Raw genomic sequence first — 27,408 nt, 5'->3', positions numbered from 1 at the left:
TCTCTAATGATGTGATCCCGTTAATCAAATGACAACTCATGTCTATGGCTAGGAAACTTAACCATCTTTGATTCAACGAGCTAGTCAAGTAGAGGCATACTAGTGACGCTCTGTTTTTCTATGTATTCACACATGTACTAAGTTTCCGGTTAATACAATTCTAGCATGAATAATAAAAATTTATCATGATATAAGGAAATATAAATAACAACTTTATTATTGCCTCTAGGGCATTTTCCTTCATTTGCCAATGTGGGCTATTTGTTTGCTTGTCTGAACGGTTGTCTGGTGCCTATTAACTTTACCTATAAGGTCGAGCGTATGTCTTTTATCTAAATAATAATAATCAAGTTTGAATATTTGAAACTTGAAATCTTTGTAAAAAATCAAAATGTATTTAAAATTGATCCTTTTCAAAATTTTAGTTGCAACGGACACAAATATGCAAATTAAACTTAATTTAGACTTCTGGTTCAAAAGATAAACCGGAGTAGTAGATTCAATTTTGAAGATGAACTAAAAAGGCACGTAAGGGGGTGGGGTGGATGGCGCATGCAACCTTGACAAAATACTACTAAAAGCATGCATGAATTGATCCTGCCCTACAGTAATCAAATGTCTTCAAACCAAATAAGTTTATGGATCTTAAAGCAATCTAGTGGTTGCATGCATGCGTGCTTCTGTCCCTGCGTGTTATGGTGTTTGATGATCCAAGTCTTTTTTTAGGAAAGGCCATCATGGCTAGCTTTACTAAAACTCGAATAGGGTTACACCGTTCACGACTGCACTAACAATATAGTCAGGTGGCTCGTCTAACCAAACAGAAAAGGTCTTATTACAAAAACTATAATTCGCTAGCACATGAGCTGCTTGATTTGCAGAACGAAAACAATGCCTAAACATGACCTTCCCGATCATCGATGCTGTGTCTACACACTCTCGAAAAAATTGCTGATGCTTCTTACCACCATTGAGTTTGCCCGGAACAAAACTCATTTACTTGTGAAGAATCTGATTCTACTTCAACACAATTAAATTCAAGGGACTTTGCAAACTCTAACTCATCTCTCATTGCGATTGCTTCAGTTGTGATCACATCAGCAGCATACTGTATAAATTTGCATTGGGCAGCAAGAAAAGTACCTTTTTCATCTCAAAGTATAGCTGCAATAGCACCCATTCCATAGTCCATGAAGAAGGTTGCATCCAAATTTAATTTAACAAACCTTGCATCAGGCTTAGTCCATCTCCTCTTTGTAGTTGGGATGCTCTTGGCGATGCTATTCTGAAAATTACATGCGATAGCCAGCACCGAAATAGGTCATCTCCATCTGGGTGAAACATATTCATTGGGTTTAACTACCATCCGATCCACCACAGGAACCAACCCCCAATAATTAGCACTTCTTTCATCATTACCGAAGGATGCATTGCTAGTTGTTCGTCCGGTAAAGAAAGTAGGTGTTCTAGGAGTACAGACCCTGACCTATCAACCGACATGGCCAAGTCGATCTGATCCATGATCCCCGTTCTTCTTCATAACTTCTTCACAATAGCTACATGTCAATCGCCTGATTTTCGAACATTGGGTCAGTCGATTTTGGTCGAAGGAAGAAACAAGCGCGGGAAGGAAGAAACTCGCCGGAGGGGAAGAAGAAGGTCGCTGGGCAGGCTACCCCAGTATCTATCTTAGGGTTTCGGGTGGGGGAGGTGGTAGACGGCGGTGGTTGGGGGGCGGTGGTGGGGCGGCGGTGTGGCTTCGCCAGAGAAAAGCTCGTCGTCGGGAGGCCCTAGAGGAATGGCCGAGGGCGGCGGTTGAGGGGAGGGCGGGGCGGCCGGCCTGGCGCGGGAGCGCCACCGGCCGCGGGTGGCGGAGGATGGCGGCTTGGCCGGTGGTACGTGCGGCGGTTACAGTAAGAAGATGAACAGTAGATCGGCTGGAGGTTGAAGAAATCAATCTGACCGTTCATTTCGAATATGACGGTTGGAAACAGATCGACTGACCCAAATCAAATATTCAGTCAACTTACCCCTAACCAATCCTAACTTCTTAGCATGGACGCACAGGTATAAGAGATGCCTAACTACTTCCGCACCTTAATGGCAAACGGGACACACGCCATTTGATCCGATATGTCTGTTTGTTGAGGAATCGTTCGATGATCCAAGTCCTAGTCATGTACTGCTCTAGAAAACATGAAAAAACAAAGATATGGGATCTAACTGAATCGAAAACCCGTGCACACAATGGGGAACGGTCCATAGTATTCTGCGCAAAGATGAAGGATGCTCCTAGACAAAAAGATGCCGAAGATGCCCGGGTTTATGCTCTTTTCCATTTCACCGTGTTTGCCTCAGATCAAACACCACACCAGACGGCGACATGCTCTCGACCTGCACTACGGCATCGAAGGTTCCGCGCCGAACGGTTTGCGGCTACCCGCCGCGTATCTGCCGGCAGAGTTTTCTTAATTTTCTTGACACAAACCATCTCCCGGCAGAGCTAAGCGCTGATGCCAGCCAAGCAACGCGTCCTGGGGTTCCGAGGCCGTGAGACACACCGTGAATTCGCCAGCCGTCGGATGGCGATCGGGCGGCAGCGCCCCGGGCGTCGCCCGGTACCCGGATTCCCTTCACACGTGGCGGACCCCCGACGCCGGACGTGGCCAGAGGCGAGCCTCATCCAGGACGAACGTCGAGCAGCACGTCACAGCGCACTCCGGAACGCAAAGTCGAAGCAGGCATCCTCTCCCCAACGCGGCCACACACCCTCGATCTCCGCTATAAAGCCCGGTCTCCGGTCCCCGATGCCTTCTCGCCCCGCCCCGCTCGTCCACCGCCTCCGCCTCCTGAGAAGCGCCGTCGTCTCCCCTTCTTCGGCGCTGCTGCCGTGCAGCCGCCCGCGCCTCGCTATCCCCTTCGCGCAGCCGCCGCTCCGCGCCGCCGCCTTCGCCGCCGCCTCGTCGCCGCTGCTCCGCCCGGTCGGCGCCAGATTCTCGCTGTTCAGCAGCATGGCCGCCGCCGCCTCCTCCGCCTCCTCCGTCCACGACTTCACCGTCAAGGTTTGCCTGCCACATGTCGCGCCTGCCCCTTCCGTTATCTCAATCCGAATTTCGCATCCAAGTCCCTGCCAATTTTCCGTGTCTGCAATTGCGCTTGCACATGTGCACACCCCTTATCCCGCTGTCACTTCACTCTTGTGTTCTTAACCAATAGTTTAGTTGACTCTGTTTTTCTGCGCGAATTTTGATAAACGCTTCATTTTGTGCCTGCAGGATGCAAGTGGAAAAGATGTCGACCTGAGCACCTACAAGGGGAAGGTTCTCCTCATTGTCAATGTTGCATCCCAGTGGTATGAACTATTATTACTGCTCCTTCACATCTGCTCTTTATCTTTTATGTTCAATTTTTTCATGTCTTGTGAAATTATTTAGAAGTCGTCATGTAATTCTCTTATTCATGTTGCGGTGTATAAATAAACATGTATAATGTGTATATTATACTGTCAAGTTTGCATTCGTGGTATGCATTTTACGCTGTCAAGTTTGGATTGTCATCTGCAAAGTTGAGTATAGTGTGTATATTATACAACTTTAATCTTAAAATATTGTTCTGCTAAATATGCATAGTCTATCACACTAGTTTGTGGTTCATTAGGACCAGCATTTGTGATTAGCATCAAAGTTGTCTAGACATGGAGAAAATTACTCTGATCAAGTTGGTTTGGACTTTGGAGTTGGACAACCTGTTTTTATGTGTGCATATTAAGTGTCATGACGTTGACTTCTGACTAATTCCCCATTTGTAGAGAGATGCAAGTACTGAAAGGACGACCATTTTGTTAGATTAACAAAGATAATTGTAACTACTGCAGTGGCTTGACCAATTCCAACTACACGGAGCTCGCTCAGTTGTACGAGAAGTACAAGGACCAGGGTATGATATATCTGCACATGGATTAGTCCCTGATTTTCAGTTATGACCTATTATGCTAACAATTTGATTTGACCACAGGTTTTGAGATCCTTGCTTTCCCATGCAACCAGTTTGGTGGGCAGGAACCGGGCACTAATGAGGAAATTGTTCAGTTTGCTTGCACTCGCTTTAAGGCCGAGTATCCAATTTTTGACAAGGTAAATGTGTGCTTAATACTTCTTTCTTTTCCTTTTTGTGTCTCTGTTTCAGGCTGAAAGAATGATTGCTTTAGTGTACAGTGTACATTATGACTTGCGTCCATGAACAGTAATTATCATTTGATCGAGGAAAGCTAGTCCAACATGTGTTCTCTAGTTTGTATGCAGTCTGTGTGATATAAACTCTGAAATCGCTATTGGTTATCAGACATTCGGACTTCAGTTGTAGCAACTGACTTTCCTTTCTTTCTGAAAATAGCAACTATCCTAGTTTTGTCGCTTGATTTTTCTTCACATACTACAGTTATCTATCAGAGAGGCAAGCAGCTAGTTGTACTAACTTAACTTCCACCATCTGTCAGGTTGATGTCAATGGTGACAATGTTGCACCTGTCTACAAGTTCCTGAAGTCCAGCAAAGGCAGTCTCTTCGGGGACAACATCAAATGGAACTTCTCAAAGTTCTTGGTTGACAAGGAGGGGCATGTTGTGGATCGCTATGCGCCAACCACCTCCCCCCTCAGCATCGAGGTAAGTCCCGACAGTGCAATATGTGCTCCATTTGATGATCAAACTTCCTTTCCTGATCTTGTGGTGCTTACTCCTTGGATCTTTGCAGAAGGATATCAAGAAGCTGCTCGCGAGTTATTAAGCCTTGTTGCTGCATCAACTAGATGCATTGGTGCATCACCTGAAGCTTCAGTATAATGTTGTAATAAAGGCCGTGCAGTCCGATCTCGTAGTTGTATATGACATGTAATGGATTTCGTGGAGCGTCTTACTTCTGCTGCAGAGATATCCCCTCTATCTGTGTTTTTGTTGTGGTTGCGAGATTCCTATTCCTGAGGAACAAGTTTGGAATGTGATGCATACATGTTGTTCGTGCCTCTGTGTTACCAATGGTGTGTTCGTTGGAAATTTTTCTGTAGTTTGTTTTGTCCGGGCTTTGCTGCAGGCGAAGTTTCCGAGAACTTGGAAAAAACACGTCTATCTTGCGCGAAAACTATTTACATATAGCAATGACATATTTGAGGATGAAGAAGAAGAAGAGGAAGAAATACAAAAATTCTCAACACTCTAATGTTCAGTTTCACAGATAAATCATCATTCCAAGGCCACAAATATCTCCCACATCTCTTTTTGGATATTCCATGTAGTATCAGCCAAATTATCTATTCAGCACCAGCCAGACTGCCCCTAGCCAACCACCGGCTGCCAGCCTACCCCTACCACGCTCGCGGCTTCCTGCAAGCGCTTGGCACAGTCTCCATTGCCGCTCTGCTCTGCTCTGGTACAGCAGTGCTGCCATTTTCAATTCCACGCACTCATCGCCCCATCATCATCATCGTCAGCCATGGTTTCCACGCAGATCCGGCAATCGAGCTGAACATTCGGAATCCACTCATCAAAAATAAACAAACTCCAAAATCAGTTGGAAAAAGTGTAAAGGAAGCCAGCCTTCACCTAATGTGGCTCGGGAGCTGCGCAGGCAGCGCGACCGCAGCCGCGCTACATAAACCCGTCGCCCACCTGCGGCCCCTCCTCAGAGTCTCCGCCTGTTGCTCCACCCCCGCACCGCTCCACGCCAACGCCCACCCCACCGTCGCGGCTGGTCCGACCCGGGGCCCGGGCCCCAGCGCAGGCGTCGCGCCCACCGCGATGCCGTCTTCCTCCTCCGCGCCGACGACGCCGCCGCCCGCCGAGGAGACGACCGCCGCCGCAGCCGCCAGTGGGTTCCGCCTCACCGAGCCCTCCTTCCTCGAGTCGCTCATGCCGAAGAAGGAGACCGGCGTTGACCGCTTCCTTGCCGCGCACCCCGAGTACGACGGCCGCGGCTCGCTCATCGCCATCTTCGGTGAGTGCCTTCCAGTTGCCCCCCGCCCCCCTGCTCCGGCTAATAGTCCATACTTGCCATCGTTGTGCTGAGGGTTGACTGTAGTTGACCTCATCTTTTGGCCGGAGAATTGGATTCCTCCGATGCGGTCTGAATTGGCAATTCGGCTGGATCCCTAGGCGATACTTTGGTCCGACAGAGGTTAAACCGCGTCCGAGTTCTGGTATGGCGTGCCGTCAGCTGGAGAGTGTAGCTCACTAGGTGTTTTGGATCGTCGTTCTGCCCAGTTTGTAGTGTTCAAGTGGGTGGCTCCACTGAGCTGCGTAGCTTCAGAGGATTTTCTGATTCATCACTTGGGGGCTCAGTCGCTGCAGTTTAGGCCCACGTATGCAATGCCTGTACGATGTGGGAGATTAATGAAATGGTTAATTGACTTATATGGGAAGTGATCTGCTGTTTTTGTAATCCTAGATTCCTATTTGCAGCTTATGGGGTGTGACTTCACTTGCTTGTTGTATGGTTCGGACTACTGCAGCAGGCAGCACCTACCCGGTTTGCATGATCCTAACTTAACATAGACTTAGATGTTGCCATGTTGCAGCACATGGCATAGCGCCTCTTGTCGCTAACCAAACACAACCAATTTCTATTGACAAAAAATAAATGCTTCTACGAGTAGTCATCTATGTAAGGACGAGATAAACATGCTCTAAAGCTCACCAGTATGAGGCTATTACAAGTTAACAACTCGCATACATGGTGGTTGGAAGGTTTCTTCATTTGGGGAAGAGCTCAGGCAGGTTACATGGGTATAGCTCGAGTCTCGGACGATCTGTGGTGGATCTGACTCTGGCATGCAATTATTATGTGTATTTCATAGGATTTCATTGTCCTACTTGTTTTGCGCTGATGTGACTTGTATGTCTGATAGATTCTGGAGTTGATCCGGCTGCAGCTGGGTTGCAGAAAACTTCTGACGGGAAGCCCAAGATCCTTGATGTTATTGATTGGTACTTAGACTCTTCCAGAATTTGGAAACTGCACTATTTGTTTATTTATTTTCAGATGCCAACTTCTCTTGAATGATGTATTTGCCAACGAGTATGCTCTTAAATGTAGCACGGGTAGTGGTGATGTTGACACGTCCAAAGTGGTGAAAGCTGATGCTGATGGTGCTATAGTTGGTGCTTCAGGTTGGTCATGCCCTGAGGGTTTGTTTTGTTTATATTACTCATTTAATGGGATACAATTTGAAGCTAAACATTTATTTATGTGAATTAGCAAAATGTGTTAAAACCAAACTCGTTTTTTCCCCTTGTCGTAGTCACTGCAACTTTTTTTTGTTAATGCTGTTCAACTTTAGCATGTACTTGATTATGATTCTATTGTATCTGAGGTACCATATACCAATTATATTGTCTTTTCAATAGTTGCGACCTGTAACGCTCCATGCCTTGAAGAATATCCATATTCTGAAAGGCAATTTTCTGTCCTGATGCCCTGATATGCTAACCTCTGTTTACACTCAGGCGCTCGTTTGTCTGTAAACCCCTCATGGAAGAACCCTTCTCAAGAGTGGCGTGTTGGCTGCAAACTAGTATATGAACTCTTCACGGACACACTTATATCTCGATTGAAGGTAAATACAATATTTAATGCCTGCATTCTGAAGGTTTTATATCACACTCAATATCAATATTTTAATGAAAATCTATTAAGTATGACTTCAGAAAGAAAGAAAAAAGAAATGGGATGAAGAAAACCAAGAAGCGATATCCGGAGCTCTGAAGCAGCTGAACGAGTTTGAAAAGGTTGAAGTGACTTCTTTTGTTGCGTATAGATTCATTTGGTTTACAATTTTGATTCTCCTTTGCATGCCGTTTTTCTTTTTATTATATGTACTCCTTGTAGATTACACTTTGCGCGATAGCTATTGTCAAGCATTGTGAGTATGTGATGTGGCAGTCAAATAAAGTGGTTCAGCTAGGAGATACAGAAAGCCATTAATGAAGTGATTTTGCATATGTACTGCTAATATTGAGTCTATATTCCAGCTAAGAGTGATACTGCTGGCCTTGCACACTGCTTTTTATGATATTCTTTAAACATCTATTTAAATGAGTGGCTCACCTCCACCGAAAATGATTGCAGAAGCATAGTAAGCCTTATGATGCTAAACTGAAAAAGTCTCAAGAAGACCTGCAAAACAGACTTGATTGCCTGAGGAAACAAGCAGATGTAAGAAAGCGATCATACTTCCCCGAAATTTTAGCCGATTTCAGCTATTGTACATGTCTTATTTCTGTTTCTGCAGGGTTTTGATGACAGGGGACCTGTGATTGATGTTGTTGTATGGCATGATGGTGATGTGTGGAGGGTTGCAGTTGATACGCAGGGACTTGAGGATAAGAAAGATAGTGGAAAACTAGCAGATTTTGTTCCGTTGACAAACTACAGGTATGGTCGATCCTGTGGTGTTGATGTTGTAAAGTAGACGATGTAATCTCTTGCACAGACAGTTCGTTGCTCCTTCTAGCCCTCGAAAGGCATTTTATTTTCTAGGGTCCTGTTTGATGTGCTTTGTCCACATGAATACTTCAGGTGCTGAAAGTGCTCATTTAAGGTCTTCATCAGAGAATTCACTTTATTTTTGATCACGTGAGCAAATATAAGGTTATGGAATATTCAAATGAATATGGAATATTATGTGAATAGAAAGATTAATTATTTAGATAAGCAAGAGATAGAGATTGAGTCTGTATCCTTTTTGATTATTACTTGGTGTTCAAGTAAGTGGCGCCAAGCGTCTGGCATTCTGTGACAAGAGAGTGCCACAAAAGCTAAAAGGCAGGTTCTATAGGACGGCGATTCAACCGGCAATGTTGTATGGCTGAGTGTTGGCTGACTAAAAGGCGACATGTTCAACAGTTAGGTGTAGCAGAGATGCGCTTGTTGAGATGGATGTGTAGCCAACTGGCCACACAAGGAAGGATTGGGCTCGGAATGATGATATATGAGGTAGAGTTGGGGAGCACCAATTGAAGAGAAGCTTGTCCAACATCGTCTGAGATGGTTTGGGCATATTTAACGCTGGCCTCCAGAAGCTCCAGTGCATAGCGGACGGCTAAAGCGTGCTGAGAACGTCAAGAGGTCGGGGTAGACCAAACTTGACATGGGAGGAGTCCATAAAGAGAGATCTGAAGGACTGGAATATCACCAAAGAACTAGCCATGGACAGGGGTGCGCCAGAACCATGAGTTGGTTGTGAGATCTTATGGGTTTCAGCTCCAGCCTACCCCAACTTGTTTGGGACTAAAGGCTTTGTTGTTATAACTGTGAAATACGTCTTCCATCCCAAAAATATAAGGCGTATTTATTAGGACACGTTTCACCAACATTTATACTCTACTAATATGTGATTTATGTGATACAAAATCATCATCATAAGTACTTCTGTAGATGATTCTGTTACATCAAGTCCCTATCTGCAGCCCACCATCTTCATGGCGGTAGATACCTACTGTTGTATACAATTACTGCTGCACCACTTCTTCTGGCTGGAGAAGCTATGCCATTTTAGGTTCTCTCGAAATGTATATATGATTTGTAAATCTAGTAACGAGAAGCCAGTGATTCAATTTGGGATGTTTTATTACAAATTTTGTAAACATGATATACCAGACATGTTTTCACTTGTAATTGAAGTAGTATGCTGTTCCCATATCTTATCTTATACAATCTATCCGTATTACCATTGTAAACTAGAAGGTTATCGTCCATATATTGTGTTTCTGATCTATACAAAATTATCTGCAGGATTGAGCGAAAGTTTGGGATTTTTAGCAAATTAGATGCTTGCTCTTTTGTAGCAAATGTGTATGATGATGGGAACCTTGTCAGCATAGTAACTGACTGCTCTCCGCATGCTACCCATGTTGCCGGCATTGCAGCTGCTTTTCATCCTGAAGTATGTTCCTTAACTTTTGGCTTTTCATTTAAACCACAATTATACAAGCACCAGTTTATTGAAATGTTTTTAAACAGGAACCTGTGCTGAATGGAGTTGCACCAGGGGCACAATTGATTTCTTGTAGAATAGGAGATACCCGCTTAGGATCAATGGAGACAGGGACAGGCTTGGTTAGGGCCTTGATAGCTGCAGTAGAGGTGATAATACTCCCTTTGGTGCATCATTTATCAGAGTAAATAACAGTGTATTTGCCTCTGTTATATTTACAACTCCTTAAACTCCTCCTGATGAAGTGCTTAATTTTGTGAAATAACAATAATTTTTTCCCTTACGTCTCAGCTTTTTTATTGACCTGCTTCCTTGAATTCTTGTATATTCAGCACAAATGCGATCTGATTAATATGAGCTACGGTGAGCCTGCTCTTCTTCCTGACTATGGAAGATTCATTGATATTGTCAATGAGGTGAACTCCTTTTGTGTGCTATTATTTCTTATCCATATTCATTCTTGGACATTCTAGTCTTCTTTCTTAGAATGTTTTATAGGAAGGTGCTCTGTTATTTCACAGGTTGTCGACAAGCATCGTATTATATTTATTAGTAGCGCTGGAAACAACGGTCCGGCTTTAAACACTGTTGGTGCACCTGGCGGGACTAGTTCAAGCATTATTGGTATTGGTGCCTATGTCTCACCAGCTATGGCTGCTGGAGCTCACTGTGTCGTACAACCTCCGTCGGAGGGGATGGAGTACACATGGTATGTGATCAGTTGGTAATTCTTTTATTGCGATATACAATATAGTTCTCTAACAATGGCATCATCCGAGGTCAACTTGGGTCTAGTCCTCTAACGTACGGTGAACAACTGGACAGCGCTAGCCCGGGAGTGCTCGTCGTCCTCTAGTTCCCAAACAATAATTTTTTTATTGCTAATTGAACCTTTTGGATTTTTAAGGTCTAGTCGAGGTCCCACAGCTGACGGGGATCTTGGTGTCTCCATTAGTGCACCTGGTGGAGCAGTGGCCCCTGTGCCAACATGGACCCTTCAGTCTCGCATGCTCATGAATGGTACTTCCATGTCATCTCCTTCTGCCTGTGGTGGGGTTGCTCTCCTTGTTAGTGCCATGAAGGTTTGTCTGGCCAACATCTTTTCCGTTAATGCAATGTGAAGTACTCCATCCGTCCCAAAATAAGTGACTCAACTTTGTACTAACTTAGTACAAAGGAGTCACTTATTTTGGGACGGAGGGAGTATGAAACATGTATTCAGTTACTTTAATGAGGTGTATATTTTAGGCTGAAGGCATTCCAGTAAGCCCTTATACTGTGAGGAAGGCAATCGAGAATACAGCTTCATCTATAAGTGATGCGCCTGAGGAGAAACTGACAACAGGACATGGGCTTTTGCAAGTTGATAGGTTAGCACAATTTTTCTTCTCTCTGTTATGCTCTAGAGGGATACATTTTTCTTAATCTAATGCTATTGATTTTGAGTTCAATCATCATGCATACCATTGCTGTTTTCTCAGGGCTTATGAATATGCGCGGCAAGCTAAGAAGTTGCCACTTGTTTCTTACAGAATCTCAATCAGTCAAGTAGGGAAGTCAAGTATGTATCATATTTTCCCACGATAATTCTTCTTCTGAATAAACTTAGGAGTTCCAACAGAAATTAATAAGAATGAAGAATGACCTCTACTGAACGCTACAGCCACTCAACTTCTTCTGAAGCATTTTTTTTTTCATTCTGTTTTCTTCAGAAAAGCTCTTCTGAAGCATTTTAAGCAGAGACAAGTCATGTTCATCTAACATAATTGAAACATGAAAAAAGAAATCAATTTTTTGGCATGTACAAGTACATTTTTTTACATGTTTATTTACCTTGAAATGTTTCTGCTGTCGAAGAAAATTATAATAAAAAACATGCAACTGTGCGTACACAATTTTTAATCCGCATACGCCCATCATCCTTAAAATGTCATATAAAACTAAAATGTAGTATTAGAGAATTTCTGATAAGTGATAACATTCTCATCTCGAGAGCAAAGACATGAGCTACCTTTTTGATGAAATAAATATCACGTCAAAAGCAAATCTGTAAGGATGAAAGAAAAACAATTCTCATAACAGTGGTTAGAGGAGAGTATAACATTTCTGCACTCGATTGGGTGGAGTAACTAAGAAAGGGAGTTAAAGATTTTGGTTGGCTCGGATCAAAATTATCTCATTGTCTCGTGCTTATTGATATTGTATAGATGAGTGGAAACACTACAACTACTACACTCGATTTTCTTAATGGATGAACAATTTGAAACTGAGACCCCCAAGGCCTTGAAATGTAGTGAACAGAGGGATTAGTCACAGTTACAACTTCTACTGGGCAATATTGTATTGGTAATTTGGTATTTTCTATTGATTTTGGGATGCTGTTCTACTCTAGAATAGCAGTTTATAGTAGATCAGGCAAAACAATTGGGGAGCGGGTATGATGTACTACCTGTGATTCACACTAATTGATGTTGAGTTCATACATTATATTTGATTACTTAACTCAAATGCATTATCTGCAGTTCCAAAACTAAGAGGAATATATCTACGTGGGAGTAATTCATGTCAACAAACAAGTGAGGTCAGTTCCTGATAACTTGTTTGGGTTATCCTGGCATGCTTATATTTCCCTCTCCCCAAAAAGAGAGTTGGTTTTGTAGCATTGTATTTGACCACTGTAAGATGGTTTTTTTACTTATTTAGTACTACCTGTCTCAAAATATAAGACGTTTTTGTAGGTTAGTTTAGCCTACAAAAACGTCTTAAATTTTGAGACGGAGGTAGTAGCTTAGTAGGCATGTATGACTTGTTTATGATCAGTAAGATTAAAAAATGTTTTACAAGTTTTTCTGTCTGGTGGAGCACGAAATTTTTATCTGTACTAGATGTTTTCATTTGTTTTAGACATTACAATTAACTATATGTTATATCCTCTGCTTTACAGTGGACTGTTCAACTTAACCCAAAATTTCATGACGATGCGAGTAATTTGGAGCAATTGGTTCCATTTGAGGAGTGCCTGCAGCTGCATTCCACTGATAGCTCTGTTATTAATATTCCTGAGTATATATTGTTGACAAACAATGGGCGCAGTTTCAAGTTGGTACCTTCTTTCTGTTCAACTAGATGTTATTTCCCTCATTCTCCTTCTCAAGAGCAATAATTTTTGATATCAACTTGTACTTGGTCTTCCTATAATTGTTGATACTTCGGTTTATAAGGACATGCGCGTTAAACTGAACTGCACTATAGTTCGTCTCGTTATAGGTAATGCTTATGCATATATGTGTCATACAAACATGATTCCTGATGCCGGATATTCTCTTATATTTATACAAACATCACTAAAAACCAGCGGTGCATTATAACTTATAAAGGCTTTTCAACCAAAGGAATGTGTAGGTTGGTTAGTATCATAGCACGCAATGGCAGATGAAATTAAAGGCCTTTAAGTTAGACATGCAGAATAGTAGTAGTAAATAATTTGCTCAATTACATGCCCTGTTCATTTTGTCAAGTGTCCTGCTTTCATTTGGTTTTGCTTTGCCTTTTTGCAGTATTGTCGTCAATCCTGTTAATATCAGTAGTGGCCTTCACTACTATGAAGTTTATGGCATGGATTGCAGAGCACCATGGCGTGGACCCATTTTCCGAGTGCCAATCACAATAATTAAGCCTATTGCTCTATCAGGAGAGCCGCCAGTATTGTCACTTTCCAAACTGTACTTCAAGTCAGGTACTAATTATTGTTCTTGCTTACTGGGAGCTCTGATTTAACTTAAATTAAAATCATTATTGTTGCCCTCATTCTTTTGCATATGCTAACATTGCTTGTATTCATCAACATTTGGAGAGTGAACCCCTGGAGGAACTAGGTGGATGATGCCAATGTGCAGATTTGCATCATCTTTCTGTATTTGTTTCTAACCACAAAGAGCCCCCCCCCCCCCCCCCAAAAAAAAGACTGGTTGCACTTTTGTCCCCATGAACACAATAGAATTCTGTCTTTCACCACAGATTTAGTTCAGTTAGGCCATGTTCGGTTAATCCTCTCCCCAAGAGGATTGGAGGGGATTGGCAAGGATTGGTTCGTATTTTGACTTATAAGAGGTTTAAATCCCTCTCAAACCCCTTCAATCCACTCGGATTCAGACGCAACCGAACAAGGCCTTACAGTGTGCTGAAACTCTCTTGTCTCAAATCTTGATTTTATCTTTGTTGATGAATCAGCCACCATACCTTGTTTATTTTGACCTATCACTACTACAATGCTGAACCAAAGAAGTGAGCCTAGCCATCTTGGGTTGGGGAATGGATGTACAATGCCACCACCTAGGAACCAATGATGAACAATGATCATAATTTTGTTTGTCAACCAATACCATCGAGTTTAAAATTTTAAAACTCTGACTCATGCTTTGTTTTCTCATTTCTGTTGACATGCTTCCAGATATTTAATATTTTAACTACTTCCATCTTTTTTATATGAAATAAAGCGTAGTTAGTTTATTTCCATCTTATTGATTGCAGGTCATATCGAAAGGAGGTTCATAACTGTGCCAATTGGGGCCTCGTGGGCGGAAGTTACCATGCGCACATCAGCCTTTGATACTCCTAGAAGGTTCTTTTTGGATACTGTTCAGGTATATACACTACATTGAGATTTTACCTTCAGTCCTATGAGTTAAAGATGTGAATTTTAACGTCAAATGGGAGTATATGACAGATGTGTCCACTGAAGCGACCTATCAAATGGGAGTCTGTTGTTACTTTCTCGTCACCATCTATCAAGAATTTCAGTTTTCCTGTTGAAGGTGGCTTAACTTTGGAATTGTCTATAGCCCAGTTCTGGTCTAGTGGAAATGCTAGCCATGAACCTACCTGTGTTGATTTCGAGGTACTTTTATCAACTTCCAAGACATAGCATCTGGTTTATATTAAATGATGTGCTAAATATATTCATTTGCAACTTGGCAGATTGTGTTTCATGGAATTTTCATTGATCAGAAAGTAATTGCCCTTGATGGTAGTGAGTCACCTATGCGTATTGTTGCTAGATCATTATTAGCATCAGAAAGGCTTGTTCCTGTTGCCACTCTGAACAAGGTTAGTCAAGAATCAATAGAAGGTTATGACTGGTTATTCTTTTGACCAGATATTGACTTTTGTGGCTTGCAGATCAAGATACCTTATCGACCAGTGGATTCTAACTTTTGTCCGCTTCCCACCAGCCGTGATAGATTACCCTCTGGCAAGCAAATTATTGCACTGACTTTGACGTGAGTTATATTTGGTTCTGGTGTAACTGTTTGAGTTAGTCCTTGATGTGGTTTTCACAATCTTTTCTCCCTATGAACCTCTACAGTTACAAATTCAAACTGGAGGACGGTGCTGAAGTAAAGCCCCATCTGCCCCTACTTAACAACAGAATATACGATAATAAGTTTGAGTCTCAGTTCTATAGAATTTCAGATTCAAATAAGGTACACTTCTTTTCATTATAAAAATTTATCTCTTTAATTCCTGTATCTCCAATGGCAGGAGGGTTTATATGTGATTCGAGTAACTGTTGTTCCTGCTGGACTGTTACGAATTGACTCGGATAACATTTAGTTGATTCATTGAGGCCCAAATGACACATATAGCAGTTAGCTGAGTTTAAGAGACACAAACCTAGACTAAGTATGGAATTATACTCTTAACAGAAACATTTTTACCTTTTTTTATTTCAATTATTCTGCTTGCACTAGTCCAGTATGAAAGTATACTTTGCACATGGCTGATGTCATCTTCTACCTAAACATACCATTTTGTTGCCATACTAAAAATAGATGACCAGAAATGCTTTACAACACCCAACTTATTGGTCTTGTGATTTCAATTGTGCCATAACCTTCGGATGTGCTTGAAATTCCATGCGCCCAAGCAAAGATGATGCAGCCCTCTCGCACGGTTGTCATGTGTGGACAGCAGTATAGATGAAGCCATATTTGCGCGCATGCATTTGCGCCTAGATTTCGAGATACATTAGAGAGTTGGAGTTCAGTGCTACATCTTGTATTCATGAAAATACAAAAAGTTCTCAACAAACAATGAATTATATATAACAAGATGTACATGCTAGATGTTTAAGTTGAACTTAGAAATCCAGTTAGAGGCATGTAATCTGTAGGGAAGGCTTACGTTTGCAAGTGCCAAGGTGATTAAATGGCCTAAGGATAGAAGTAGCATATGCCCATTTAGTAATGAAGTATGACACCTACTTTGCATTATGTAATTCAGTATATGATCGGTTTTCACATTATGAAAACCGTGCCGTTTACTATGTGCCAAATAAGGTGATATTTTGTAACATCCAAATACCGATAGCAATTTAGGTATTTTTCAGCATAGTTTCTGTGGCTTCTTCCTTTCAGGGCTATCCTTACTCTTTGACCCGTCATTAGTTTGATCTACATATATAATGCTCTGTTACTGACTTAGAACGTTTCCTTTTTGTTTGAAAATAGTGTGTTTACTCTTCTGGTGATGTCTATCCTAGTTATGTCAAACTTCCAAAAGGTGAATACACACTGCAATTGTACATAAGGTACAGCTCTCCCACCTTCTAAGTAATGCTGTATATATGGTTAGATGACTAATATGATTTTGCTTTCAGCACTGAAGAATCAGAACTAAATAAACCACTATAGCTTGGTTAAGGGCATTGTGTTGTCTTCTCAAAAGCATTTCGTACTTGCAGATATGGCAATTAGTTGGAAGCACCTTCTTTTTAGGAATATAACATAAAATATTTTACTAGAATTACTAAAGAGTCACCTAACTTCGTAAATTCCAATTAACTACAAGCTGAGCGTAAGTTCAGGAAAGTTATAGTAACAGTGAATCATCTAGACGCAACAGAGGAGTAGGGATTAACCGATAAACCATTAATCTGTGGGTCAACTAGGGCCAAGCCAGCAGCAGCAGCAGAGGAGGGAGGACAGCAACATAGCAGCCAGTGGAGGGAGGAGCAGCAACATACTCCCTCCGTTTCTTTTTATCTCGCATATTAGTTTTGTCGTAAGTCGAAACATACCAAATCTACTCTGCCCGGCAAGGAGGTGCCTGCGCTTGTTGGGGGAACCGGGTGTGTCATCGAGGAACTGTCCGGCTGCCGGCGGGATTGAGCGGGAGACGAGAGTAGAGGAGTGGGAGAGCCCAAATTGCCAAACTATTAAGGCGCAGGGTGGCTGGGAGATGGGCACGGGCTGATTTTTTTGTGCTCTATCAGCCCAAACCTGAGTCCATTTAATCGCTCTCTCCCCGATTATTTGTTCTGAACTGGATTAATTGGCTTATCAGACCAAATAATTGCCTCTGGCGGTTAGCACACTGAATTGGACCTATTCGCATCGGTTTGCCTCTGAGCTGCGTTTACTCGGCCGGTTTTTGTAACAGTGCCCCACCAATACTTTGGTGTTCTTCTGACTATATACTGTTTTTAGTCCATTCTTGCCCAATACTAGAGGTTGATATGAATACAAATATGACTAGAGCACCCGTGCTGAATCTTAATAGGATATATAATACTTGTTAATTGGTAAATGGACAAAAGCAAGATTAGCTTTGTGTCTTCTAGGTTGCATTTATTTGATGCTCTTCTTAGTTTGTTAACTATGTTGTGCTTTTATGATTTAATTCAAAATAATTCAGATAGCTATGCATTCTTAAACAGTCTGAGGAAAAAGTAGAGATGGAAAGTAATACTCCCTCTGTCAACTTCTATAAGACTTTTTAGATCACTATTTTGACAGAGGGAGTACATTTTTTTGCACCCTCTGGCTATGGGATATTTTTTATTACATATTTTTGTGGTTATCTTATTTTAGATGCTGTTCATCTATGATCTGTTCCATAAATATATCTTATGGATGGTTGTAGGCATGAAAATGTGCAAATCTTGGAGAAGCTGAAGCAATTGGTTCTATTTATTGAGAGAAAACTAGAGAAGAAGGTATTGCATCTAATACTAAAAAAATGTTGCTAATCGTGCTTTATTGATGGCTTGATGATGATTTTCTTGTTGATTGTGCATCACATGATATGTTGTGACATGGAAGCTGTTATATTTTCCTTTCCTTTTTGGGGACATTGGTTAGGCTCATATAGGTAATGCTGTAGATGTTGCTTAATCGTCCTTTTGGGAATTATCCTGCGCAAGGATTAGAGTTTTGTACATAGGGGACCACCACAAAAGATGTATCATCAACTTACACTATTTAGCATGCATAGAATCACACTCCTATATAGGTTCATACTACTCAAGTTATCAGTTTGTTGTTCACAGACAGATGGAATAAACCACATGATTAAATTGTGTTCTTTCATGCATTCCACTAGGCTTGATACAACTGTATTCTTTTGCTCCATGGGGTAAAACATTATCCTCTTACTATTAAATATTTCAGTTGGAGAATGAGTCTCTTTTTCTCAGTTTGTCCAATTAGTATGCAAGTTGCAAGCGAAGAATCATGCTTATCATTAATTTTGCACATGCAGATTATTTATCTAGCAATTAACGATACAGGGTTGATTTAAATGTTCAATTTAATTGCAGGATTGCATTCAATTAAGTTTCTACTCTGAACCTGATGGTCCTATAATTGGAAATGCCGCCTTCAAGTCCTCTGTTTTAGTTCCCGGGTATGTTCCTTTTGAATGTTCACTACCATCTTAATAAAATAACACATTGTCACCACCATTGTTTATTGTTAATAGAGAACCTGAAGCATTCTATGTGGGTCCACCATCTAGAGAAAAACTTCCGAAGGTACATATCCAGTTGATGTTATTTTGTTAGATATCACTAAAATACCATATCAGTTTTTAAGCAGTTTTGTAATGTTGTTTTGGTTTTATATGTTGGATTGCTTTACAGGGTGCTCCACCTGGGTCTGTTTTAGTTGGCTCCATAACCTATGGTATAGTAAGCTCATTCAACAAGAAAGATGAACAGCATGCTCCAGCATCTTATAGCATTTTGTGTATCATTCCACCATCAAAGGTCAGTAGCACTGGAATAAATTACCAACTCCTTTTAGTTTAACATTATCCTTTTTTTGTTATTATTACTATCCTTATAATGCTAGACCACCAGTTCAGATGTAAATCATATAGTCCCAATAAGGCCATATTAGTTTTCAGCTTTCACCCATGTTTTCAGCTCTATCTATGTTGTCTCGCATATTCAGGGAACTTTTTTATGATTATGTAAATTGCAGGTTGATGATACTAAAGAAAAGGGGGTTTCAGTTGAAACAAAGAAGAGTATTTCTGAGAGGTTAAATGATGAGGTTGGCACACTTCAGTAGTTAGTTAAATGCTATTTACTTGAATTCAGATTGTTGTTGACATTTCTAGCACACCTTTTTTGTTTATATTCTCTCAACTCATGTTACTAATTCTTGACAATTCATGATTTACTGTAGAAGATATGTTGGTAATCTAAATGCTATGTCTATGTACTTTTTCATCAACGATAAATCTTGGTCCTGGATAGATTACAGCAAACTTTGGTTACTTGGAAAGTATCATGAACAATATGCTATTTTTAGCTAATACTCCCTCTAAAGAAATATAAGAGCATTTAGATCATAAATAAATATAAGAGCGTATATGATCTAAACGCTCTTATATTTCTTTACAGAGGGAGTAGATAAGAATGGCTTTACTTTACTGCAATTGAAATCCCTAGGGGCTCATATGATCTTCATAACTAATTGTATTAATAGGTTCGAGACACCAAGATAAAGTTTCTTTCGGGCCTTAAACAAGACAATGAGGACAACAAGTCTGCCTGGACCGAGCTTGTCGCTTCTCTTAAGGTAATAGCGATGACTTCCCTTCATTAATCATTTTATAATCTTATAAATTCAGATACAATCAGAAAGCATCAGATGTGAGCAGTGGCGGAGACAGGCCCCAGGCAGCTCGGGCGGCTGCCTGGGGCGTGATGGTTGTTTGCTTCGTTGACTGTAGCAATTATTGTATGTATAATGCTGCAGTAAGCTACAGTGAACGAAGGCTGCCTGGGTCGGCCTGGGGCTCGCCTAATTCCTGGCGCCGCCGCTGGATGTGAGGATTTCATCGTACCTGTGTGCTATCGAATATATTGATTTGTCAGTACTTTGTTAATACATGTATTCTTCTTACTTAAAACACCAGAGAATCCTATATGCAAGCATTCTTATTCCTTTTTACCATCCTTTATGTGGTTACAGACTAATATGACTCAACCCTCTGAAGGTGTTTATTGTATCGTTCACACCTTCCACTGATCTTGTCAATCTGAATTTTTAACTCCTTTCATGCCTGCGTTTTCCTTTTCAATTTCTTTTTGAGAATATGTTGTTGACTGGTCCCTCTGCCGAATCTAAGTTCTATTCCCTCCATTCCAAAATAAGTGTCGTGGAGGGAATACATACTAACACATACAGTTAATGCATGCAATAAGATGCTATATCTTACTCCCTCCGTCCCAAAATAAGTGTCTCAACTCTAGTACAACTTTGTACTACAGTTAGTACAAAGTTGAGACACTTATTTTGGGACGGAGGGAGTATGGGTTTTTTCTTGATAAACATGTTTTATGCTACTCTGCCATTGAAACTTTGAGCTATATTGGGTTACAATATTGTTTTCTTTGATGTCAATTTACTTACCATAATCTTTCCTGGCATATTGCAGTCTGAGTATCCAAAATATACACCTTTGCTTGCCAAAATTTTGGAATGTGTACTTCAGGAATCAACCTCTGATGATAAAATTAGCCATCACAAAGAGGTAACTGATATTGATCCTTCGTTTATGTTGTACTGCATGCATCTTGAATTGTTGGACTGAACAACTATGAACAAAGGTGCTATCTTTATACGAATCATGCTGCTTGTTCAGACTTTCATCACTTTTTTTACGATCTCTATGATTGGATACATGGAACAGTTCATGTTAATGCCCTCTAAATAAATATATGACCGAGGTAGAAGAAATCACTAGGGGCAATCTGATGTACTCCCTCTGTCCCATAATATAAGATGTTTTAAATATCTTATATTGTGGGACGGAGGGAGTACCTTTTACTCTTCTTTTACAAAAGGATCTGATACTGTAGTTGATGACTTCATGCAACCGAATGTTATCATGGGTCTAACTCCTTCAAATAGTGCAACTTTTGCTGATGACAATGCTGGCATTAAGAGTGCTCAAGTATGGGTTGGGATTAAACCGGACAAAACCGGCTATGCGAGGGTAGTTCAACTTCCTTCGTTAAATGTGATGTCAGCAGCAGCGCTGGTTATCTTTTTTTGTACAAGATGGTTTCACGGGTTGGTGCAAAACCAAGTTTGAACATGCCAAACTGGCATGCAGTTCATTAATATATCCTGACGTCAAATATGCTGGCAAAACTGAATTCAGGTCTTACGTGAGTAGAAAACCTGAGCTGAGTTTGTTTCTAATCAGGGACATCAAAACTCCTGTATGCCTATATTGAGTCTATCCAACAATCAGACAATCACATGGTCTACAGTCTTGCATCTTTCACATGATCTATAGCTGTATAACTGCCTATAGAATTCCCCAGGTTAATTTGTTTAGTTAACTAAATACAGTATTATATACAGTGCACTTCAGTCTCACTTCAGATGGCACTGCCAGTTTGGTGCGAGATTATTTCTTTGCTGTCAAAATGTAGATATATTGCCGCTGTAGTTCTGTGTCAGTATTCATGCTCCAATCAGCTATCTTCATATTTATCTGACTATCAAAATTTAATTTTCCAGTAAGAGATTTGTTTCTGACTTTGTCTATGGTATTCTTGGTGTTCAGGTTATTGTTGCAGCTGATGAGGTCGTGGACAGTATTGACAAAGAGCAACTAGCGAAACTTTTGTCTTTAAAACCCGATCCTGAGGATGAAGAATCACAGGTATATGTCATTAATAATTATTTACTATCATTGCTCCTTAATTAATCAAATGTACCAGCTCCTATTGAATGTTGTTTTCCTCGAACATTTACTGGCAAATAGAAAACTAAGAGAAAAATGGAAGAAACAAGAGACCAGCTAGCAGATGCACTATACCAAAAAGGTCTTGCACTGGCAGAGATTGAGTCGTTAAAGGTACATCATCTTTCTTTTAGCATATTTTCCTTTACCTTGAATGTCAAGTTCCTTGAAGTTTATATTATATACTCATAAGATCAGTTGTCATAACCTAGAAGTTGGGTTCTGCATCAGGCTGTTTGATGATCAACTATAGAAACCTTTGTTATATTTGAAATGACCTGGTCGTTGAAATGAGGAACATGCTCCTACTTCCTACTTCATGCCCAGCCAATGTGTATATTCTGGTTTTTTTCTGGTCTTAGCCAATGTATCTAGGGGCCACCTTGGTTTTCGGGCAGATGCAATTCGAGAGTCATTGTGCCTGGTTGCCCTGCCTTGAGAGGCAGATCGAAAAATAGAAAGGCGAGCTCATTGTCGCTGAAGCTCCGCGGTTGTTGCTTCTTTTTTACCTCCACTGCTAGTCAGTGTTGGAAGGGGAGCCTTGGCGCAGCGGTAAAGCTGTTGCCTTGTGACCAGGAGGTCACGGGTTCGAGTCCTGGAAACAGTCTCTTGCAGAAATGTAGGGAAAGGCTGCGTACAATAGACCCAAAGTGGTCGGACCCTTCCCTGTACCCTGCGCAAGCGGGAGCTACATGCACCGGGCTGCCCTTTTTGCTAGTCAGTGTTGCTGGCAGCCTCTTTGCCAATTGCACTCTGGCGGAAGTGATGGAGAAACAGTTGGAAGCAAAAGGGGAGAGGTAGGGATGAAGAGGCAGGTTGACCTAGGGGGGACAAACCAGCGAGGGAGACGGAGTGTGGTGTTTAGGGTTACGGGGTTAGGATCTGCTCTCTGGGCCAGGCTGGTGGAACTGGTGGTGGTGGCTAAAGAGTGCAGCGGCATGCAGTAGCAGTGTAGCACCATGTTAGCAAGACGAGCGGGCACATAAGCAAGTGGTGGAGACGGCCTGGTGGAAACTAGCGACTGGCAGAGATGAAGCCAAGCCCGTCTTGCTACCACTGTGCTACTGCTTCCATGTGTCTCTAGGACAATATCTCTACTCTTATAAAAAACCGAGTTGGTGATGATGGTGTGCCTGCCATCTTGCAATATAGACCGTCCGATCTATATCTGACGGATAGAAAGCAAACTATGGCAATTTTGCAAAAGGATACCCGCACCTCTCTCGTTCATCCTTATCTCCCACAACTTCATTGTTGAGTAATTAAAAAAGGAAGCCTCTGGAACAATCTTGCATGGTGGCCGCTGCCGGCATCGTCCATCCCCATGCCTCTGCTAAGTCCGACCACCAATCACCACCGCGCCCCACTCCTCCTCACCTTATCTCTCATCTTTCTCGATATATCATTTTTTTGATGAAATTCTCGAGATATCATTAGTTTTTACACATGGGATTACTCCTACATGGGTCAATCACAACAGGTGTTTTGTAAAAAAATGCATCTTGATGTTCCGTGCAATGCACGGGCATCTTGCTAGTACAGTACATACAGGTGTTGTATATGGACACCTAAAACGATAAATGACGAGTGGACATGCAGCCACGCGAGGTTGTTATCCCGCCCGTCCATTCCCACATGACTCGTGTAGTTTGAATACATCAAGCGTGTATAATGATTTTCTTGCACCATATACAACTTGTATGGCTTGCGTATTACCTCTGTCCCACAGTGCAGCCTCACGCATTGAAGGCGCTGCACATTAAGTACATGTCAGTCCCACCAACTATCTGCACCACGCTCCCCTCGGTCTTTTTAAATGCCTGGCTTGCTTGTTTCTACTGCTCAACTATTTTTCTCTGTGATCACTCCATACATCACAGTCTCGCCGGAGTTCACAAGCATGGGTTCATCCATGTCCCGGCACAACTCCACACCACCTCCATCACACTCCATCGCCAACACGATTCCCTCTTCTATACTGTTCCTCTCATGTTCATCTCTCTCTCTCTCCCTCTCTCTCCCTCTCTCTCCCTCTCTCTCTCTCCCTCCCTCCCTCCCTCCCTCCCTCCCTCTCTCTCTCTCTCTCTCTCTCTCTCTCTGCAGTTCATTGGCTCCTCTAGCATCTCCAGAACGGACACGGCCACGGGGTTGTGTTTTTGTAGCAAAATTCCTAATCTCGGGCTGGCCTGCATGAGAGCTTCTGTTCTGTTTGAGGATACCAACCAACCAACCAGGCTGAGAAGCAGCAAACCTGCTATTGGAAATTGGAATACAGGATTGTACATGCATAGCAAGCAAGAACCAAGTAGCAAAAACTGGAGCAACAACCTTCACCATCCTACGAACTGGAGACCATGCACTACGTTGATGAAGGATCCATATATAGTGCAGGCTGGGTGAGTAACTTTTACTTACTAGGAGCAGGCACCATTTACTATGACCCAGGTCACGAACAATAATTACACTGACGGGAACCCTGCACCCTAACCATAAACACAACAGCCTTTCTCCACCAAATTCAGTAATGGCTGGACAATGTCTACTGTATTAATGTTGTGTATTCACTCACTTTCCTAAGTATTGCCAGAGTGTCCAGTTAAGCACTATATTAAGTGTGAATCGCATGGCAGCAATCATCGGTCAGGATAACATCCTCGCGTAGCACCATGTCCCAAAAATCCGCGTCCCACCTAAAACAGCTATAATATATATCTAACAACCTACTACTCCTTTTAGCCCCTCATTCTCTTTGCCTTTGTCTGGTAGGTGACTTGGCTTGGGCACCATACCTTGGTCTTAGCTTTGTACATTGTCAACTGGCAGTCTCTAGCCTAGAACATGTATTTGTGTTAGTGTGTATATTATTAAGTAGTATTAATTATGAAGATATCTTTCTTTCAGCCTGATGAGTCAACCGAGGCATCTGCTAAAGATGTTTTTGAGGAGAATTACAAAGAATTAATTAAATGGGTTGATGCCAAATCTACAAAATACGGCACTCTGACCGTTTTACGTGAGAGGCGCTGTGGAAGATGTGGCACGGCACTCAAGGTATATTCTCCCTACCAAGCACCAGTTCCCTTACCTGTATTCTTAGCATTTGCAGTTGCGATTCCAGCTTTTATTGGGACAGTTATGACAACTTTAATGAAAAGGAACGGTTGACTTTGTCAAATAGTTCTATGACTGAGTGCCCAAGAGATCTTAAGTAAATACATATGGCATTGGTGACTATCTTGTTTAGTGGATCTAGTCCGCACATGTATTTTGATTGCCTATGGTTGTTAGCTTAGCTTTGCTTGGCTTAGCAAGTGGTATGTCCATTATTTTCAATGGCCAACTTGTCATTGTTATGAAAACAACAAAATATTAGCCATTACTCTTACGTCTTACCACTCAATAAAGTCTCACTCCCACAACCCATTTTGTTCTCTCAGTTCACTGATAAACCTATGCTAATCAAATTAACATTTGCACAGTTTGCTTATTCTTAGTGAGTAGAATTTTTATCAGGCTCCATTGTAACTAACATGCTATGGTTCAACTGTATTCTGATGTCAGCACTACCAACATAATTTCCACTGCCACATTATCAGACAAATCTTTGCACATAGGATGGATATTATTACTATTATACTCCCTCCTTTCACAAATATAAGATTTGTGAACGGAGGGAGTTTGAACTGCCTGGTCTATTCGGGATGTAACATTGATGAAACCATAGTATATTTAATAGTTGAAAGACCTCTATCAAAACAAGATTGGCACAATTTCTTACTTGCATTTTATTTTTCATAAAGAATTAAAGAACCTACTGATTCTGTTTTACTTGTGAATTCATGCTTAATGTTAGCTATCTTTGTGGTGGGTTAGGTTCTAAACGACATGATTCAAGAGGACTCTGAGCAACCAAAGAAGAAGTTATATGATCTGAAGATCCAGCTGATTGAGGAGATAGGATGGGCACATGTATCGGCTTATGAAAAGCAGTGGATGCATGTCCGCTTTCCCCCATCTCTGCCTCCCTTTTAATTGGGTATGCTTACCATTTATTCCGGCATCAGCAGGTTCAGTACTTTGTGTCATTGTTGGATGCAACATTTGTCATTTCAGGGATCTTCCATTTGACATTTCAATTCTTGAAATGGTAATAAGGCATGCAAGCGCGGCCACATTGGATTCTCTGTTCGTCCACTTTTGCTTGCTTGTCGAATTCTTGGCCGGGATGATTTAGGTTATCGATTGTAGTTCCTTTGAGTGACCGCATGATTACGCTGCTCATAGCCTCGTATACGCCTGAACTTTAGTTTGAGGGCATGTATGGGCAATAGTAAAACCATTTTCCCAAAAGATGAGCTAGTAGACTACTCCCTCCGCCCCAAAATAAGTGTCTTAAGTTTAGTACTCCCTCCGTAAACTAATATAAGAGCGTTTAGATCCTAATATAAGAGCGTTTAGATCACTATTTTAGTGATCTAAACGCTCTTATATTAGTTTACGGAGGGAGTACAAGCTAGTACAAAGTTGAGAAACTGATTCACAAAAGTTTGCGGCGAGACAATTGGCGGTCTACTGGTGGCACCTTTGGCGCCAATGTGCTGCCATCCATCTGCTCCCTCTATCCATCGTTGTGTTGCTCCAGACGTTGACTTTTTGTTGGTGTGCATGCTCAACTCCTTCCCATGGTGTTCAATGTGTTGAGGTGAGATTTGTGTCCCTTGCGTTCTCAGTTGATCTTTGCTCTTTGTTGGCGTATGAAGCCCACCCCATCTTGCAAAATGCTCCGGTTGTCCTTTTGGTGGAGCTTGCAGTCAAGTTTAATGTTCATCGGTGGTCTCACGGTTTGTATTGCTTGCACCTTGTGGGTCAATGCCGCTGACACTTGTTGATTGACTTTACCCCAGTATTGTGTTATGGGGATAGTTTCATGTATGCGGGTGGTGCTGTGCCAACTTGCAAGGTCTCGATATTGTGATATCCTCCCACGGCACACTCCATTAGCGTCCTTGTCTGTTTTTGTGGTGATGGTGGTTGTGTGCACCGGCAAGGCAGTGCCTTGTCATGGGCACCCACTTTGCTCTTTTCATTTTCCCCTAATCTAATCTCCTAATGCTTGCATATATTCATGCACATGCACTACATCAAAAGTCCATGGTATATGCAGGTTGATGGACCTTTTCGTCATTAACATACACTAGCAAAAGGGCTCGCGTGTTGCAACGGGAGAAAAAAAAACATCACACAGTACAGACAGACGCAGACCCTCAAACGCACATCCTCTCAGCCCTATAAAAAAACATACACACACCCTATCCCTATAAGCACCTTCGAGAGACTGAGTCGGCACATTAACTTGAGATTGACGAAGTCGCCATA

General features: G+C 41.7%; 2 protein-coding genes across 2 annotated transcripts; both read left to right on the top strand.

Moving 5' to 3' along the window:
- The first annotated feature begins 2,695 nt into the window (after window positions 1–2,695).
- On the top strand, window positions 2,696–5,019 carry LOC123145015 (probable phospholipid hydroperoxide glutathione peroxidase). Its single transcript, XM_044564306.1, has 6 exons — window positions 2,696–3,062; window positions 3,276–3,352; window positions 3,875–3,936; window positions 4,015–4,133; window positions 4,496–4,663; window positions 4,752–5,019. The coding sequence occupies exons 1-6, from the start codon at window positions 2,808–2,810 to the stop codon at window positions 4,782–4,784; spliced, it is 714 nt and encodes a 237-aa protein (XP_044420241.1). The 5' UTR covers window positions 2,696–2,807; the 3' UTR covers window positions 4,785–5,019.
- Window positions 5,020–5,392: 373 nt separating this feature from the next.
- LOC123145014 (tripeptidyl-peptidase 2) lies at window positions 5,393–26,214 on the top strand. The gene is made up of 34 exons (XM_044564305.1): window positions 5,393–5,987; window positions 6,898–6,976; window positions 7,086–7,159; window positions 7,496–7,605; window positions 7,697–7,777; window positions 8,118–8,204; window positions 8,281–8,423; window positions 9,783–9,933; window positions 10,011–10,133; window positions 10,317–10,400; window positions 10,506–10,693; window positions 10,892–11,066; window positions 11,233–11,354; window positions 11,466–11,545; window positions 12,507–12,565; window positions 12,929–13,083; window positions 13,542–13,720; window positions 14,515–14,627; window positions 14,711–14,881; window positions 14,962–15,090; window positions 15,163–15,263; window positions 15,350–15,467; window positions 16,494–16,573; window positions 17,908–17,980; window positions 18,584–18,669; window positions 18,745–18,796; window positions 18,905–19,030; window positions 19,248–19,319; window positions 19,758–19,850; window positions 20,713–20,808; window positions 21,853–21,951; window positions 22,054–22,146; window positions 24,934–25,083; window positions 25,906–26,214. Exons 1-34 carry the CDS (start codon window positions 5,600–5,602, stop codon window positions 26,062–26,064), a joined length of 4,089 nt encoding a protein of 1,362 aa, XP_044420240.1. The 5' UTR covers window positions 5,393–5,599; the 3' UTR covers window positions 26,065–26,214.
- The last annotated feature ends 1,194 nt before the right edge of the window (window positions 26,215–27,408 follow it).

This window comes from Triticum aestivum, chromosome 6D (genome assembly GCF_018294505.1).
Source record: "Triticum aestivum cultivar Chinese Spring chromosome 6D, IWGSC CS RefSeq v2.1, whole genome shotgun sequence".
NCBI classification, from domain to species: domain Eukaryota; kingdom Viridiplantae; phylum Streptophyta; class Magnoliopsida; order Poales; family Poaceae; genus Triticum; species Triticum aestivum.
Note: the sequence above shows the minus strand (reverse complement) of the source record. Positions and strands in the feature narration are given on the sequence as shown.